Source organism: Cetorhinus maximus, chromosome 32 (genome assembly GCF_964194155.1).
Source record: "Cetorhinus maximus chromosome 32, sCetMax3.hap1.1, whole genome shotgun sequence".
Lineage (NCBI taxonomy): Eukaryota > Metazoa > Chordata > Chondrichthyes > Lamniformes > Cetorhinidae > Cetorhinus > Cetorhinus maximus.
In genome coordinates, this window is record NC_135910.1 from 4,499,135 (window position 1) to 4,515,924 (window position 16,790).

A 16,790-nucleotide genomic window follows, 5' to 3' on the forward strand; every position below is an offset into this window, starting at 1 on the left:
AATACTACTTACAAGGCAAGCATCCATTGTTTGTTTCCATCCATCTCTAGCTGCAGATATATCTTCTAAGAAAGATGTGGCTGGTACAGTGCACCTCACATTACTCTTGGCTGATCTTAAGAGTAAGTGGAGGAACAAGCCAACCTGAAAGAAGTTCTGAAATTATTTAAATGCAAAATTACACTGGTAAATATGGCAGATGGTCTTGTGGCACAGTGGGTAGTGCTCCAATCTCTGGACCAGAAGCTCCGGGTTCAAGTTCCACCTCAGAACTTGATGGCCATGGAAGGTGTATTTTTAATGTGGCCAAACAGATTGATTTTCAGCCTGTAAATCCTTCCAATATGCCTGATGGCAGGTAGTAAGAATGGGAATGTTTCCTGGTCAGCCACACTACAGAGGGCAATAGCAAACCACTGCTGTACTTTGCCAAGCATGATCATGGACCTATCCATTGGAAGTCCATGGTCGCCCATGCCCCCTTAGGGCATGGTACCTGAAGGAAGGAGGATATATATACATGTTGTTAAAGCTCAATACTTGCACAGAATGTACTTGTGCATTAAAATGCAAGGATATAAAAAAATTAGGCATTTAAAGAATAACATGGAGTTACATCAGTATACTCATGACCAAAGAGTACAGAAGGTGAAAGTGATATATTTGTCATTTCCCAAAGTGATATAAAAGGAAAGTTTGCTTTGTTCTGTAAATTTGGACAGGTGAAAAGTGTGTTTAAACAGGTAAAAGAAACGATCAATTATTTGGTAAATCCAATGACATAAACAGAAACAACCTCCTCACCCCGCCCCATACAAATGTAAACTTCAGTGATTGCTCCTCATTCATTCATGGAATGTGGGCGTTGCTGGCAGGACCTAATTGCCCTTGAAACTGAGTGGTTCGCTGGGCTATTTCAGAGGGCAGTTAAGAGTCAACAATATTACTGTGGGCCTGGAGTCACGTGTGTAGGATAACGATGGCAGATTGGCTTCCCTCATGGGTATTGGGGTGACCCAGGTGGGTTTTGATGTCAATTGATGATAATTGGCACAGTCGCCATCAATGAGACTAGTTTTCAATTCCAAATTTATTAACCGAATTTAAATTCCACCAGCTGTCTGGTGGGACTTAAAGCCTTATCCCCAGAGCCTTTGTGCCTCCCAATTACAGGGCCACCATTATTACTACTACGCCACCATCTCCCTGGAGACTTCATACCTTACCGTACAATGACGTCATAGGCAAGCGCTAGGGCGGTCGCCGTTCGTGCAATTCCGTGGAAAAGACGTCACCGATCCTCCCCCCCCCACCCACCCAGCCCTCGCCCCGCCCCCTCCCTTCAACCCCCCTCTTCGGAAAGCACGACGGACAACTTTCGGCTTGCGGTGACGTCACGAGAGGCGGGCGGGTGTTCGGCGCTTCGGGATTTTCCGGGCGGCAGCGTTCGTCCGTTTCCGTGAGATTTTTCCCCACCCCCACCCCCTCCTCACCCCGACGGCCGCGCGCGTGTTCGGGAGTTTCCGGCGGCGGCGGCGGCGGCGTTCGTGAGTTTCCGTGAGCATTATTTTTTTCCCCCCAACCCCCTCCTCCTCTCCCCTCCCCTCCCCCCTCCTCCTCCTCCTCCTCCTCTCGGCCGCGCGTCGCGGCGTCGGGCGGCCGCCATGTTGTGGAGGGTGTTTTCCTTTCTTTGCTTCCCCCCCCTCAGTCAGTCAGTGTGTGTAATGGAGAGACACCCGGGGGTCGGATCCGCACAGAAAAGCACCGAGAAAATACCTGCCAATACCAAAACGCTTTAAACAGTAACAACAGAACCGTTGGTTTCCTATCTCTTAAGAGTCAGTGAGAGCTTAATTGCAGTTCCCGGTGGTAATTTTTTTTTTATATATCAATAATTTTTTTTGAGGAAAAAAAAGGGGAAAAAAAAAGACAAAAGGGAGAGAGCGAGCGAGAGAGAGAGAGAGAGAGAGAGAAAATAAAAATGTCTCTCGAAAGCCTCAGCCTCACCTCCTCCAACAAGCAGTCCCCCCAAAACGAACACAACAACATCAACCTCACTGAGTCAGGAGACGAAAGGTCGAGTAAAAACAACCTTTTTATCCAACATTTCTCTTTTGATATATTTATTTATATTAAAAAAAAAGAAATATATATCTATATATATATATAAAATTAAAAAAAAAATCCATCATCAACAACCAACAACAACCAACAAAATTGTCCAAGGTTTTTTTTTTCTGAAGGGGACACCTTGGAAACGGAAGGTAGAGGAAATTGTATCTGTGGATTAACTTGTGGAGAAAAGAAATAATCTTTTTCTTTACTATCTCATTCTAAATCCTCTTGAAAAGTGGTCGCTAGATTATATATATATATCCTTTATATATATATATAAAGGAGAAGGGTTTTAAGGCCTAATCGCATGCTTGGGTGGTGGAGAGCAATGTGACTATGTCTTTAATTACTTTTACAGTAGGGACTATTTCTGTATGCTTATTAATTTTAATTACATTAATGATTTTTTTCCCCCCTCTCTCTCTCTTATAATCCTTTTAATAAAACGCAGCCCGGTTAAAGGACATCGGCAAGTGACCTTTGAACTTCGATTTTTTTTTTACCCAGCGTCCTCATTGTAAATTGAGAAACATTTATCCTTTTAATTTTAAACCCCCCCCTTTTGAATATATCTCGACGTGTTTGTGATTTAATATGCATGACCCATTGGAGGGAGAGAGAGAGAGAGAAAACTTTTCAATCCTTTCACAAATACAGCTGCCCAAGATTTATTCCTTTTTTTTAAAGAGATGGCTTCAGTTCGGTCCTTTTCTAAATCTGTTGGTACCCACATTAAACAAAAAAAATCACCACCTTCTGTTTGTACAATATTTACTTGCCAGCATGAAGCATTCATATCGTACGTATCCTTTCCTATATTGTTTTTGGGCAAAAAGAAATGCCAAATTGCGACTCATTTAATTCTTTTTTTTTCCACTGTCTTCAGCAATGAATAACTTAACTGACCCCTCCGTTGTACATTTCTTTTTGTAGTTCTCGTTTTATTCCTGTTATGGAAGGTCAGAGTACAGTGTCGTCATTAGGATTTCAATAAAGTGTAGTGGTGGACATGTAAAATTTTTTTTAAATTACATCCATTTGAACTGAAAACACCCAACAACACAGTTAAAGATTTTGCCCTTCTAAATTCAATACGTAGACCATGGATTATATAAGTAAACGAGATACTAGAGACTTACAGATTTGACACTAGTAGCAAGAGTAATTTGAGATAAATTGGGATTTTTCAGACAACAGGCATCTCGGAGCAGCATTGACATACGTCGTCTTAAGCCTATTTTTTTCAATGGTGTGCCAGTATAATATGTTACATTACCTTACTGACAATGCTGCAATACCATAAGGTATGAAGGGAGATGGAGCCAGTCATTGAAGGGTGAACTCGACTGCATTTTAGAGATCAGTTAGGGATCAAAGTGCCGATAGAGTTAAGCACTGCCTTTTTGTAAGTTGCTTATCCACAAACAAAGCAGTTACTTTATCAATAACCTGGAGTAAAATAACACATACTCTTGGATGTTGGCAAAATCATTTACATGTCTTAAAACCGACCTCATCAAAGAAATTTGGTTTAAAAGTAAAGTCCATTTCTGGGGTGAGTACAAACTTGATGATCTCAATTAAATAAGACCATGTGTAGACACTGAGTAACTTAAGTTTTTAACCAGGGCAGAGTAGTTATGACTTGTTGCTGTACCAAAAAATATTTTGTTTCAGTAATTCATAAAAGTCATTGTGTGGGATAACAAAGAACCTGGCTAGAAGTTTGATGGACGTGACAGGATGGTGATTTGTACACAGAATAGATATTTAATGGGGATTAGCCACATTTTTCATCATTTAATTGTTTCAAGTTGATCTTAAAGTTCCCAAATGTATCATAGAGCCACTGAAGAGCAGGACTTGGGATTATTACTGGGGTCCCAACATGTTGTATTATTGGAAATGATAGACAGATCCTGGGCTCCCTGATATAAAAGGGTAAATCGCCTTCCATGTCAATCTTTGCAGATGCTTTGAGCACCATTGACAGAGTCAAGTAAAAGTCCAATTATTTGCAAAGCCATGGAATTGTGCAAGGATAGCTGGAAATGGGGTTTGGGAAATTTAAAACCAGTTTAAAAGAGAGAATTAAATAATAAAATAGTTAATTCTCATCAACTATTTATTCCATTTCCAAGTCACCACCCTGTCATGTTGATAAAGCTTCTTAATTTATGGATTACAATTTCACAGTTAGTAATACAATTATTTTCATTGTACTTTAAGCAGAGGACAGTCTTGAGCTCTTTTAATTGGTGGGGAAGGTAGTGCAGCATGTTTGTGTATCAGTGGGGCAGAAAAAAAGCTGTGCGTCCATTTATTGAGTTCCCGGTATTTTGCACAAGTAAACGTTGAGCACTGCTGAAAAATTGGGGAGATTAGTAACTCAATCTTATCAGCTGTTAAGCAGTCAGTGACAGAGCTTTCAGACCAGATCAGCTGATGTTGTTGTAGCCAGTTTGTGGTGGGAGCTAAAGGAAGCGTAAAATAACTATAATTGGCAAAGGATGTAAAAGATTTTTAATTGTTATATCAATCTAGTTTTGACCCTGCATCTGTTGAACTTATTTATTTAAAAAGCCTTAAGTTTGGCATTTTCCCATTAGCTCAGTTGGTAAAAGCAGTGTGCATTTGTGACATGCAGACTTGAAGATCCAAGGTAGTGAGGGCACTATAGTGCCCTGTAAGGAGAGGAAATCAGTCAGATTGTGTTGGAAGTACACTTGTACATTGCTGAGGAGAGGATTTGGTTCTGTTGTTATGCCTGTATTATGGGAAAATCTGTCAATGTTTTCACATGAATAGTAACTCCTTTGAAGGAGACACTGGAGGTTACCCACAGAGCAATGTCACACTATGAGTATGATGCAATATCTTCAGGAGAGGAGATGGGGAGAAAGCTCATTTGTACAATGAAATAAATTGAGTGAGTTGCATTTTTGTTTGTTTGATTTTTAAGATGACAGTGTATGAGTGAGATTTTGTGGGCAGTTTATAAAATGTTAGAAAATTGTAATTGACTGGTTTAAAAATTTAATGTAGTCATAAACAGACTCATTCTTTTCTGTACCTAGAGGGACATGATGCAACCTATTTCTTCCATTGCTTTCTACATTCAGCAGATCGTGCTCTGGGTTGTTTTCACTCCCTTTTCTTTCACGTGGACAAATTGTTAACCTGATCAGGGGGATTAATAAGATGCAGCTGGGGAGTCAGCATGCGTACCTGGCTGGGTATCAATCCAGTATCCACAGGCTGGAGCCTCAGGAGGACAAAGTCTCACTTTATTTCTATTAAAGAGATACTTTTGAATGTTTTATTGCAGGTTGCTCTAAGACCTTATATTTTAACACCCTTGATGTTTGATAGGTGGCTGTGGAAGAGTGATCGCTAATATTTGAGGAAATGTACCATTAACTCTGGGCTGGTATCTGACTTTGTTTTACAAAGACAGAAAACTCTTAGTGTCACTAGAGTCTCTCTTTTCCCCATTAGATGGACAATCTGAGCCAGGATAGAATTGAAAAGTAGCTAAACCTGTTGAAACTTGGTTAGACCAGACTTAGACAACAGCGTGCAGTTCTGGTCACCACATTCTAAAATTGATATAGATGCGGTGGAGAGAGTGCAGAGAAGATTTAGAAGAGATGTGTGGGTATACAGACCAGGGAAGGATTGACATCCTGGATCTCTGCTCTCTGGAAAAAGAAGGCTGAGTGGTGGCCTAATAGATGTCTTTAAAATTATGAACGGTTTTGATAAAGTGGATACAGAGAGAATGTTTCCTCCTATCTGGAAGAGGCCATCAATGTAAGATAGTCACTAAGAAATCTAATAGGGGATTTAGAAGAAACTTCGTTACTCAAAGAGTAGTGAGACTGTGGAACTCACTACCACAGGGAGTGGTTGAAGAGAATAGTATAGATCCATTTAAGAGGAAGCTAGACAAACATGAGGGAGAAAGGAATAGATGGTAACACTGGCATGGGACTGGTTGGTCAAAGGGCCTCTTTCTGTGCTGTTTATCCTTTTTATCCTATTTATACAAATCCAAGCTCGTTCATTCACCAGGGTTTTCATTAACTTAAAAATATATTCCCTAATTTACATCTTTGGACATAATTTTTGAAGATAAGCCAAGTACTGATTTCATTTCCCAAAGTCTTAATGAGAATGCTGATTGAAATTACTTCATTTTGAAAATGCCTATTGCTGATGAGGCAGCTAGTGGTAACCCAAAATGTTTGAATTTAAGCTCCATACCCAAAACCTCCAAGCGTTTTCCAGCATACGCATTAACACACTGTGCAGATATTCCTGAGTGTTTTGGTCCACTTTTACTTCAAAGGAATGATGGAATAAGGTACACTGCCTGTACTTTTTGTTTTGAGTTTTAAAAAAATATACCATATACATCTGTATGGAAGCATATTGTTTCTATTTCAACACTTAGTGTAATTACGAATCCTTGATGAGAGGCATTGCTATTGGGAGGTTTGCCTCTAGTATTGGGAGTGGGAAGTTTTACATTGGATGGAGGATGTTCCCAGGTTACTTGTTACTGTTTTTAGGTCCTGGTATACCATTACTGCTTGGGAAGGTGGACGGGAAATTTATTGGGTTTCTGTCAGAATCACTGTGCAACTGGTACTCCGAGGTATACAAAATCTGATTTTTATTTCTCTGACAGAATGCCCCTGAGGCAAAGGCTTTCATCTGCTCAGCGCCTCCCCAACCCTGTTTGACTGAGTAGGTGTTCATTACAATGGAAATTGTAGCTCCTCTAATACCATGTTTGAATTTCAAACATCGAGCCCCAAGTTGGCTGGTAATAAAGTCCTTATTTTTGTTTAAGTTAAAAATTTATACAAAAAATGAATGGTACAATGGGTTCTGGTGTTTGAAAAAGCAACAGCTTGCTTTTATGTGGCACCTTTAACATAGTAAAGCACCCCCAACACTTTTACAGGAGCATAACCAGACAAAAAATTGACACCGAGCTAAAGATGGATGGTTTTGGGTAGGTGGACGAAAGCTTGTCAAAGTAGTACATTTTTGGGGAGCTTCAGGATAAAGAGATGGAGAGGATTTGGGAAGGCTAAAGCTGCGGTCACCAGTGGTGAGGTGAAGAAGTAGAGGCAGCACATGAGGTCAGAGTTGGAATAATGCAGAGGTCTTGCTCGGATGTAGATCACATTGTTCTACAGACATCAGTTTTAAGGGTTTAAACAAGTGCTGTGTTCCTATTACGTAGTAAGTAAATTTGGGTGCCAGGTGCTACATTGAGCAATACAAGCCAGGAGGCTGTGAGGTTTGAACAGTAGCTTTTTGGTGAGTTGTTTGAACTTAGCAGCAGTGCTACAATTGGCCTCTGCACCAGGGCCATGGAGGGAACAAATGAGCTAGGGTTCCCTCTCCTGAATGCAGTTCAGGGGCTGATATTGGAAAATGTACTGATGTCAGGTCAGGGCAGAGCAGGGCTGGAATATGGTGCCACAGATGATAGAATAGTTTGTTGGCCTGTAAAAGCCTAAGATGATGGAAATACACAGCATGCCAGTTAACAGCTGACAGAAAAAGTCAGATTAAAATTTTGTGACACCCTTTGTCAGAACTGCCGTCGTTGGTGGGAGAGAACTATGGCCTGCTGGAGGGGTAAAGGTTGTGGAAATCTGCAGATAATTTTCGCCAAGAAGCAGCTAATGGGCCTTACAATTGTACATATATATATAAAACTTTAATTGCAAGAAAGAGGTGTAAAGGGCTGTGTTGTACATTAGGTAGAGATCTTGCTCAGGTAGGTGGAAGCCTGAGGCTGATTTACCATGACTAGCTGTCATGTCCCATCATGGAAACTACAAGACTCTTGGAACAGCCCAGGATTGAGAACTGTGTGTGGCTGTGCAGGCTCCCTATAATACCTCAACCAAGTGACATGTGAGCCATGACAGTGAGTCAGTGGTCACAGTGGTGAGGGAGAAGACCCTACAGCCAAGTTTGGTCCTCACTTATCATCTATGTGTGCACACTTACCCAAATGCTATTTGATAATCAGGAGAAGTTAAAATAGCCAGTGGTGCTTTCTTGCAAGGCTTATAATATTCCAGCCACTCTCTTGGCTGAGATCCAACTCAACACAAACTAGGGGTTACATCTGGGACTTCACTTGTGTGTAAGGTACAACTACTCTTTGGGTATCTTACTGAGTTATTAGACCTTGTTATGATGTAAAAACCATACATTTTTGAAGTTGCATCTTCATCCAACATCTTTCATTACTGCGTGTGAATATAAAGTTGTTTCCATTGAAAAATAAAGGCGTGGTAAACTGAGCTGTTTCCATTTGAACACCCACACTAGAAGTCATTCTTTCATTTACCTTTCATCATTTAAGCAATCAAAAAAATGTCTTCATTGATATGCAATTGTAAGCAGAAAAGGGAATGTTTGAAAGGGAAAGTTTTCTTTATTGTTCAATTTCCTTAATTTAGCCATATTAACTGTTTAAAATGTTCATAGAAACCAATAATATCAATGAAAATGCATCAGTAGCCAGAAATCTGAGACTTTCCTTTCTTTGATTTTCTCCTGACTTCTGAAACCACTGATTCTTGCTGGAGTCCAATCTCTTGGAGACAACTGTCCGTCGGGTCTTTCTCTGAACGTGCAGGCCAAAATATTTAGTTTTGGCAGTTTGAAGTTAGAGAGAATCATAGCCCATCATGCTGCTGGTCTTCACCAAATACCTTCTAGCAGGAATCACTAGGTCATGTTCAGGGTGGAAACCCAGGCCAGTTCTCCTCCCTCCAGAAATGGGTACAGAAGCCATTATGCAGCATTCCCAATTTAATTGTGGTTGAGGTCAGTTAGCTCACCACAGACCAAAATAACAAATCTGAGATCTCGCTGGTCTGCTTGCCCCAGTTATTCACTACCTAAATGCTAAGTCATTGGGAGAGCTCTATTTTAGTGGGGTTATAAAATTGTTGCCATTCTACAAATCAGAAGGGTCAATTTCAACCCCTATTCTGTACTGAGCTCACTAACCTCAGCCAAGACATAAGCTGGGGTTCTTGCAATTGACCCCATGCTCATGAGGTTTGGATTGGAAAATTTAGTCAGGGTTCAGGTGAGAACAGGAATATGTTTGCTTTGTTGCTTCCCCGAGGTGGATTGGCTGCTCTGAAAGGGCACAGGGTTCTCACATAAAAAACAGTGTGTCGAAAATACAGTCAATCACGGGAGTGCTCAATTTCTTAAATGTTCGTCTGATTGCTGGTTGCCTCCTCCTTGGTGAAACAATGATTGACTTTCACTCCTTAGTGAACAATAACCAGTTTTGTGAGGTACCAGAGGGTTACAGGGACCTGTAAAACCCAACCGTAGCATTAGCATCATCAAGAGAAAACCAAACACTGCACACAACTTAATGTTTATTCATAAGATGAAAGCAGTTGTTCTTTAATGATTTCTCAGCAAGTTAAATTTTCTGTAACTTTGAACTATATATTAGCACATTGCTGTACATGACAGTCAAGTTCTTGTTAGAATAACAGTGCCAGTTTATTATTTAAGCTTCAAGGGCAAGATTTGCATCCTGCTTCTAACCCTGTACTCAGAGGAACAGGATGGTGGTCAATGCTGAACTCAAAGAGGAACGATAGTTTTATTGTTTTCAGTTCACTGGGTTCACGAGCATCATAAAGTCATTTGTGGGTTACCTTTTTTTGCTTAATTTATAATTTAAATGAAATCACATTTTACTCCACAATGTCAATTCCTATCCCTGACAATGATTCATTTTTGGTAATATAGGGAAGAAGGAGAACTGGAGGAAGGGGAATTAGAAGATGATGGTGAGGAAGTGGAAGCTCAGGAGGAATCCCAGGAGAAAATCAAGAAAGAGAAAGGCGAAAAACAGGAACGGGATCACGAAGATGATGAGAAAGATAAGGATAAGGACAAGTCCCACCGTAGGATGAAGAGAAAGCGGAAGAAAGAAAGGGAAAAAGAAAAGAAGAGATCAAAAAAGAAACGGAAATCAAAGCACAAGGTAATCAGCCCTAAAGTTCAATATCAACTGGACTTCTCTAAATACATTCGTTATAGTTGAACCTCAGGGTTAATAATATTGGGAATGTTTAACTCGGAAATAATGATCCCTTTAAAATGTACTTGTGCGTGGCCAGTTTTTCCAGTGTGCAGTTCCTGTTGTGGCCACACATGCATTATTTTATCTCAGGACGAGGCCTGTGTGGTACTTTCCAGACTGCGCGCACTTGCGTAACTTAGCAGGAACATTGCTCATTTAATAATTTCGGAAGTCATCATAGAAATTTATGGAACTGAAGGAGGCTATTCAGCTCGTCACCTGTGCCAGTTTAAAAAAGCTATGAAGTCCAATCCCACTTTGCAGTTCTTGCCCATAGCCTTGTAAGTTATGGCACTTAATAGAATAGTTATAGAATCATGGAATAGTTACAGCACAGGAGGCCATTCGGCCTGTATCCATGCTGGTTCTCTGTAAAAGCAACAATTGAATCTGCTTCCACATCTTGGGCAGTGCATTCCAGTTCCTAACCACTGCGTTTAAAAAAAATGTTTTAACTCATGTCACAGTAGTTTTGCCATTCACCTGACACTGGTGTCCCCTGGTCCTCTGACCTTCTGCTAATGTCTGTCTCAACCCCTCATAATTTTGAACTTCTCCATCATATCTTTCTAAGGTGAACAACCCCCAGCTTCTACAATCTATCAACATAACTGAAGTCCCTCACCCTTGGGACCATTCTTGTAAATCTTTCCTGCACCCTCTCTAAAGCCTTCACATCCTTCCTAAAGTGTGGTGCGAAGCATTTTATTTTTTTCTCTTATTATTCATTCATGGGATGTGGGCTTCGCTGACTGGGCCAGCATTTATTGCTCAATCCTAGTTGCCCTTGAGAAGGTGGTGGTGAGCTGCCTTCTTGAACTGCTGCAGCCCATGTGGTGTAGGTACACCCACAGTGCTGTTAGGGAGGGAGTTCCAGGATTTTGACCCAGCAGCAGTGAAGAAACGGTGATATATTTCCAAGGTTAGGATAGTGAGTGACTTGGAACGGAACTTCCAGTGGTGGTGTTCCCGTCTATTTGCTGTCCTAGTTCTTCTAGATGGTAGTGGTCATGGGTTTGGAAGGTGCTGTCAAAGGAGCCTTGATGAATTCCTGCAGTGCATCTTGTAGATAGTATGCACTGCTGTAAGTAACTGTGCGTCGGTGGTGGAGGGAGTGAATGTTTGTGGATGTGGTGCCATGTAGACAGTGGGCAGGCTTTGGGGAGTCAGGAGATGAGTTACTTGTCACACAATTCCTAGCCTTTGACCTGCTCTTGTAGCCACAGAATTTATATCGTTAGCCCAGTTCAGTTTCTGGTCAATGGTAACCCCCAGGATGTTGATAGTGGGCGATTCAGTGATGGTAATATCTTTTAACATCAAGGGGTGATGGTTGGATTCTCTCTTGTTGGAGACGGTCATTGCCTGACACTTAAGTGACGCAAATGTTACTTGCCACCTGTCAGCCCGAGCCTGGATATTGTTCAGGTCTTGCTGCATTTGGACATGGACTGCTTCAGTATCTGAGGAGTCGTGAATGGTGCTGAACATTGTGCAATCATCAGCGAACATCCCCACTTCTGACCTTATGATGGAAGGAAGGTCATTGATGAAGCAGCTGAAGGTGATTGGGCCAAGTACACTACCCTAAGGAACCCCTGCAGTGATGTTCTGGAGCTGAGATGACTGACCTCCAACAAGCACAACCATCTTCCTTTGTGCTAGGTATGATTCCAACCAGCAGAGAGTTTTTCCCCTGATTCCCATTGACTCCAGTTTTGTTCGGGCTCCTTGATGCCACACTGTCAAATGCTGCCTTGATGTCAAGGGCAGTCACTCTCACCTCACCTCAGGAGTTCAGCTCTTTTGTCCATGTTTGGACCAAGGCTGTAATGAGGTCAGGAGCTGAGTGGCCCTGGCAGGACCCAAACTGGGCGTCAGTGAGCAGGCTATTGCTAAGCAAATGCCGCTTGATAGCACTGTTGATGACCCCTTCAATTATTTTACTGATGATGGAGAGTAGACTGGTGGGGTGGTAATTGGCCAGGTTGGATTTGTCCTGCTTTTTGTGGACAGGACATACTTGGGCAATTTTCCACATAGCCAGCTAGATGCCAGTGTTGTAGCTGTACTGGAACAGCTTGGCTAGGGGTGCGGCAAGTTCTGGAGCACAAGTCTTCAGTACTATTGCCAGAATATTGGACACAATACTGCAGTTGATGCTGAACGTTTTATAAAGGTTCATCATAACTTCCTTCCTTTTGTACTCTATGCCTCCATTTGTAAAGCCTACGATTCTGAATGCCTTTTAACTACTTTCTCAATCTGTCCTGCTACCTTCGTGCACATGTACCCCACCAAGTCTCTGTGTTCCTGCATCCTCTTCAGAATTTAACTCTTTATTTTATATTATCTCATAATTCTTCCTACCAAAATGTACGACTTAACACTTTGTTACATTAAATGTCATCTGCCATCTGTCTGCCCATTCCACCAAGCTGCCTATGTCCTCTTGAAGATTATCATTATCTTCCTCACAGTTCACAACACCTCCAAGTTTTGTGTAATTCACAAATCTAAGGAGGATTGGAAGATGATGCCCAGTGCCTTCATAATTCCCCCCCTTACGTTCCTCAGTACCCTTGGATGCATCTCATTCAGTCCTGGCAACTTATCAGCTTTAAGTACAGTTAGCCTTTCTAATACCTCCTCTTTATCAATTTTTAGCACATCTGTCTTAACTATCTTGGCTTTCTCTATGAATTTTGCTAATTCTTCCTTTGCTAAAGACAAATGCAAAGTATTCATTTAACACCTCCACCAGGCTCTCTGTCTCCATGCATGGATTCTTTTTTCGGCCCCGAAATGGCCCCACCCCTCCTCTTACTAGCCTTCTAATATTTACATACCTATAGAAGACCTTTGAATTCTCTTTTATATTAGCTACCAGTTTCTTCCCATACTTTCTAGTTGCTTTCTTTCCTTTTAGTTAATCAAGGGGCGTCATGGTAATGTCACTGGACTAGTAAACCAGAGGGCCGAGCTAATGCACTGGGACCATGGGTTCAAATCCCACAATGGCAGTTGGTGGAATTGAAATTCAATTACTAAATCTGGATTATAAAGCTAGTCTCAGTAATGGTGACCGTGAAATTATCATCGATTGTTGTAAAAACCCATCTGGTTCATTAATGTCCTTAAGGAAAGGAAATCTGCCACCCTTACCTGGTCTGGCCTACATGTGATTCCAGACCCCAGTACAGCAATGTAGTTGACTCTTAACCGCCCTCTAAAATGGCCTGGTAAGCTACTCAGTGCAAGGGCAATTAGGGCTAGGCAATAAATGCTGTTTTCACCAGCGACGCTCACATCCCATGAAAGAGTATAAAAAACTTTATATATTCAGCCTGGGTCTCAGTTGTAATATCAACCTGATATTTGTCATAAGCTTCATAAGCTATTTCTTTCATCCGGGGAGCTCTGTTTTAATTGGACCCACGCCAGTTGGTGAAGTTGAAACTAAGACACATCAACTTTCTTTGCTGGAGAGAGTTTATTGACTTAGTTCACAGTCAACACTACTCCCACTACCAGTGTCCTAGCTAGGTGTACAAATGCTCAACATCTATTTAACAATGTAATTGCCATTAAACTGTAACAGTAATTAATAAGAGAGTGACAGATTCTCCATTTTTAAAAAATTACAACTTTTGAAAACTGAAGAACAATCTTGCAAACTAAACAAAAAGAAACAAAATTATGTGTATTTTTCCATTTTCTATGTCTCACATTGTTATAACCAAACATTAATAGATCCCACATTCCCCCTTCTTTAAACACTTTACCATACGTAAATAATTACAAAGCAATTAAAGAAAATATCGGTTTTCCATATCCTCATTATAACACAAGGCGCCCCTCTTCCAGTACATCTAATAATCTCCTGGAGCAAGCATCTCTCTTTGTAAAACACTCTGACAATCAGCGACTTGCATCCACCCATTTTATTTTGGAAATCTCTCTTCTTTCCTTTATGCTAGCAAGGTCAATTCTCAACTTCTTTCAGTGACACCCTTTGTCAAATGAACATTGCCCCAAAGAGAATGGTTATTCTCAGCATTCTATGCGAAAGCTTTTCTTGTACTGCCCTTGTATAGTATTTCCTTCAGTATATTAGAAAAGTACACCCCGATATTTATTTCTTCTACTAACACCGTGTTTCAGCAGCTAAGGTGCTTTTAATTGCACTTTATTTTCTTAATTTCCCCGGCCAATGGACAACATTTTTTATTCTTTCTCACCAAGAATATGATAAACCCTGCTATGCTAGAATATCCTTCTGGAAGATTGGCATGCGAAGCATTGCTTAAAGTGACTAACCTCACATCTTCTGGATCACCCAAGGCTGGAAGCTTGAGTGTGCATTTCTCTGAATTTAATTTCTTTAATGTTTTATTTGTTCTCAGGGCTTCCTCAATTGTAGCATGTTTCATCGTAGTACTCAGTTCCAATACGTCATAACTAGCATCAGGTCTAGTCTGAGCGGACAACCAGTTCAACTGTCCAACCAAACTTGTCAATTGGTTTATTTCTTCCTTGGATACAGAATCCTCTTTGTATGAGGACCTGGCCTGATTTATTGGGATACGATGGACATTTTCTAAATAAGACTGTTGATTTAATGTCACGCCTGACTTCCAACCTTAAATTCTTCTTTATCTGTCACCCATTGCTCAAATTCTGCAGAACCTCCCCACACAAAACCATCAACATGCATTATAAAGATGCCTGCGAGTTTCTCCTTGTGATACCAATAGAAAATTGCTGGGTCTGCCTTTAGCTGAACACAACTTGTTTTCAACAGGATGGACCTAACTGAGAAATACTATACCCTTGACACATCATTCAACCCATAAACCCAATTGTTTAATTTCCACAGTTCCCCTTCTATATTGTCAATATAGTATTGTCAATTGTAGGATTTCTCATCCTATAAAAATGCAGCTTTTATATCAATCGATTTACATTCCCAGGAATATGTTGCTAAAAGAGCTAAGAAAATCTCCAAGCTCACTTCCCCTGCAATATGGGAGTCCACCCTAACATCTTGATCACCAAGTTGTTCTTCAAAACCCCCGAGCTACTAGTCTAGCTTTAGCTTTATATGTGCCATCAGGAAGTACCTTTTCTGTGCATGTCCACCTGTGTGATAAGGCTGGCTGTCCCCCGTCTGGTATTTGTGTATACACCAAATTCTTTCCAATTCTTTTTGTTTGGCATCCTTTTTCAACTTATCTTATAATTTGTTAGTAGCCACTAAACCTTCTCGATCATAGGGGCTCCTGCTTCTACTGGCGTTCCTAGCCTGTTCTATGGTCTTTGTTCTTGTCAAAGTACGACCTCCACTCGCCCTCCTCTCTGGACTGCTGCTACATGATCTCTCCCTCTTGCAATCAGAGTCTGTTTCGCAAGAAGTGATCTTTTCCTAGCGACGTGACCACTCTGCAGCCCAATTTCAGAACTCCCTGCATTTTCCGGCCTTCCAACTCTTTGGGCAGAATCATCCCAGATTTGTACTAAGTGCAGTAGCAGGCGGGAGGAAGGACGTTTTACTTGCTGGCCACAGTGGTGGCTTTTCACGCTGTATAAGCCCATTCCTGGTGCATTCCACCTCATTAATAATGCATTTGCGAGGAACACGCCAGCTCAGTGGTGGGCAGGTTCAGATTTACCCGCCGCCTCGTGACCTCAGCGCATCCTTGCTCCGGGCGCATATTTAAAGCACACAAGAGCGCAGCCTACTTCATGCCTTCAGACCAGGACTGCTCTAGGCGACAGATAGCCCTGAAAGCAAAGAAGATGGCAGCCCGCAAATTTAGTGAGATCTCTGGGGCGCCTGCTGGATACAGTGGAAGGCCGCTGCGATGTCCTCTTCCCCCGCTGTGGCCACAGGGGTTCCACCAGTGTCACCAATCCAGCCTGGGAGGCAGTGGCAGTCAGCACCATCAGAGCATAAAGGAGGTCAGCCATCCAGTGCAGGAAGAGGATGAATGCTCTCATTATTTATCACCACCTCATCACTCAACTCTCACACTCACAAACCCCTCACACACCCACAGGGACCTCACAGCTCAAGGTCAACAGCACTAACTCTCACACACATCCCCACATCCCCATTAGACTCATATCCTCTGGAGTTCGGAGATCATCACGTCCATGGCCCACTCAGCATACAAGCATTCCATGCAGTGCCATCCACCCTGCTGACACACTCTCCATCTGTTTTCATGCAGGAGAAGCCGGCTCACAACAGTAGGGAGAGGTCCCAGACTGGGGCGGGGGGTGGAGTGGCCCACATTAGACCGCTCACTCACTTTGAGGAGCGTGTCATTGTGTTGACTGTGCCTGCGGCGAAGTGAGGTCTGTGACGAACAGCCACATGTGGGTCCTCCACCATCCCACTCTCAACACAACTGGCATTGCTCTCTCACCTGCTTTTGACTCTGCTGTCATGCACTAATTATCTTTGCTTGGTTCACAAGGGAGCTCAACCCAGTACCCTCAGCCAGCCAATCCCTCA

General features: G+C 41.8%; 1 protein-coding gene across 5 annotated transcripts in view; it reads left to right on the top strand.

Moving 5' to 3' along the window:
• Positions 1-1,528: 1,528 nt before the first annotated feature.
• Positions 1,529-16,790, top strand: part of zc3h4 (zinc finger CCCH-type containing 4) — a 55,562-nt gene continuing 40,300 nt past the window's right edge. Inside the window, exons 1-2 of one of the 5 annotated variants that reach the window (XM_078533242.1) lie at positions 1,529-2,076; positions 9,934-10,171. In XM_078533242.1, coding sequence (XP_078389368.1) covers positions 1,982-2,076; positions 9,934-10,171 — 333 coding nt within the window. In that variant the 5' untranslated portion in view covers positions 1,529-1,981. Of the gene's footprint in view, positions 2,077-2,192; positions 2,265-4,818; positions 5,045-9,933; positions 10,172-16,790 lie in introns of those variants that run through there. The other 4 variants (XM_078533243.1, XM_078533246.1, XM_078533244.1 and 1 more) reach the window with 4 other exon arrangements.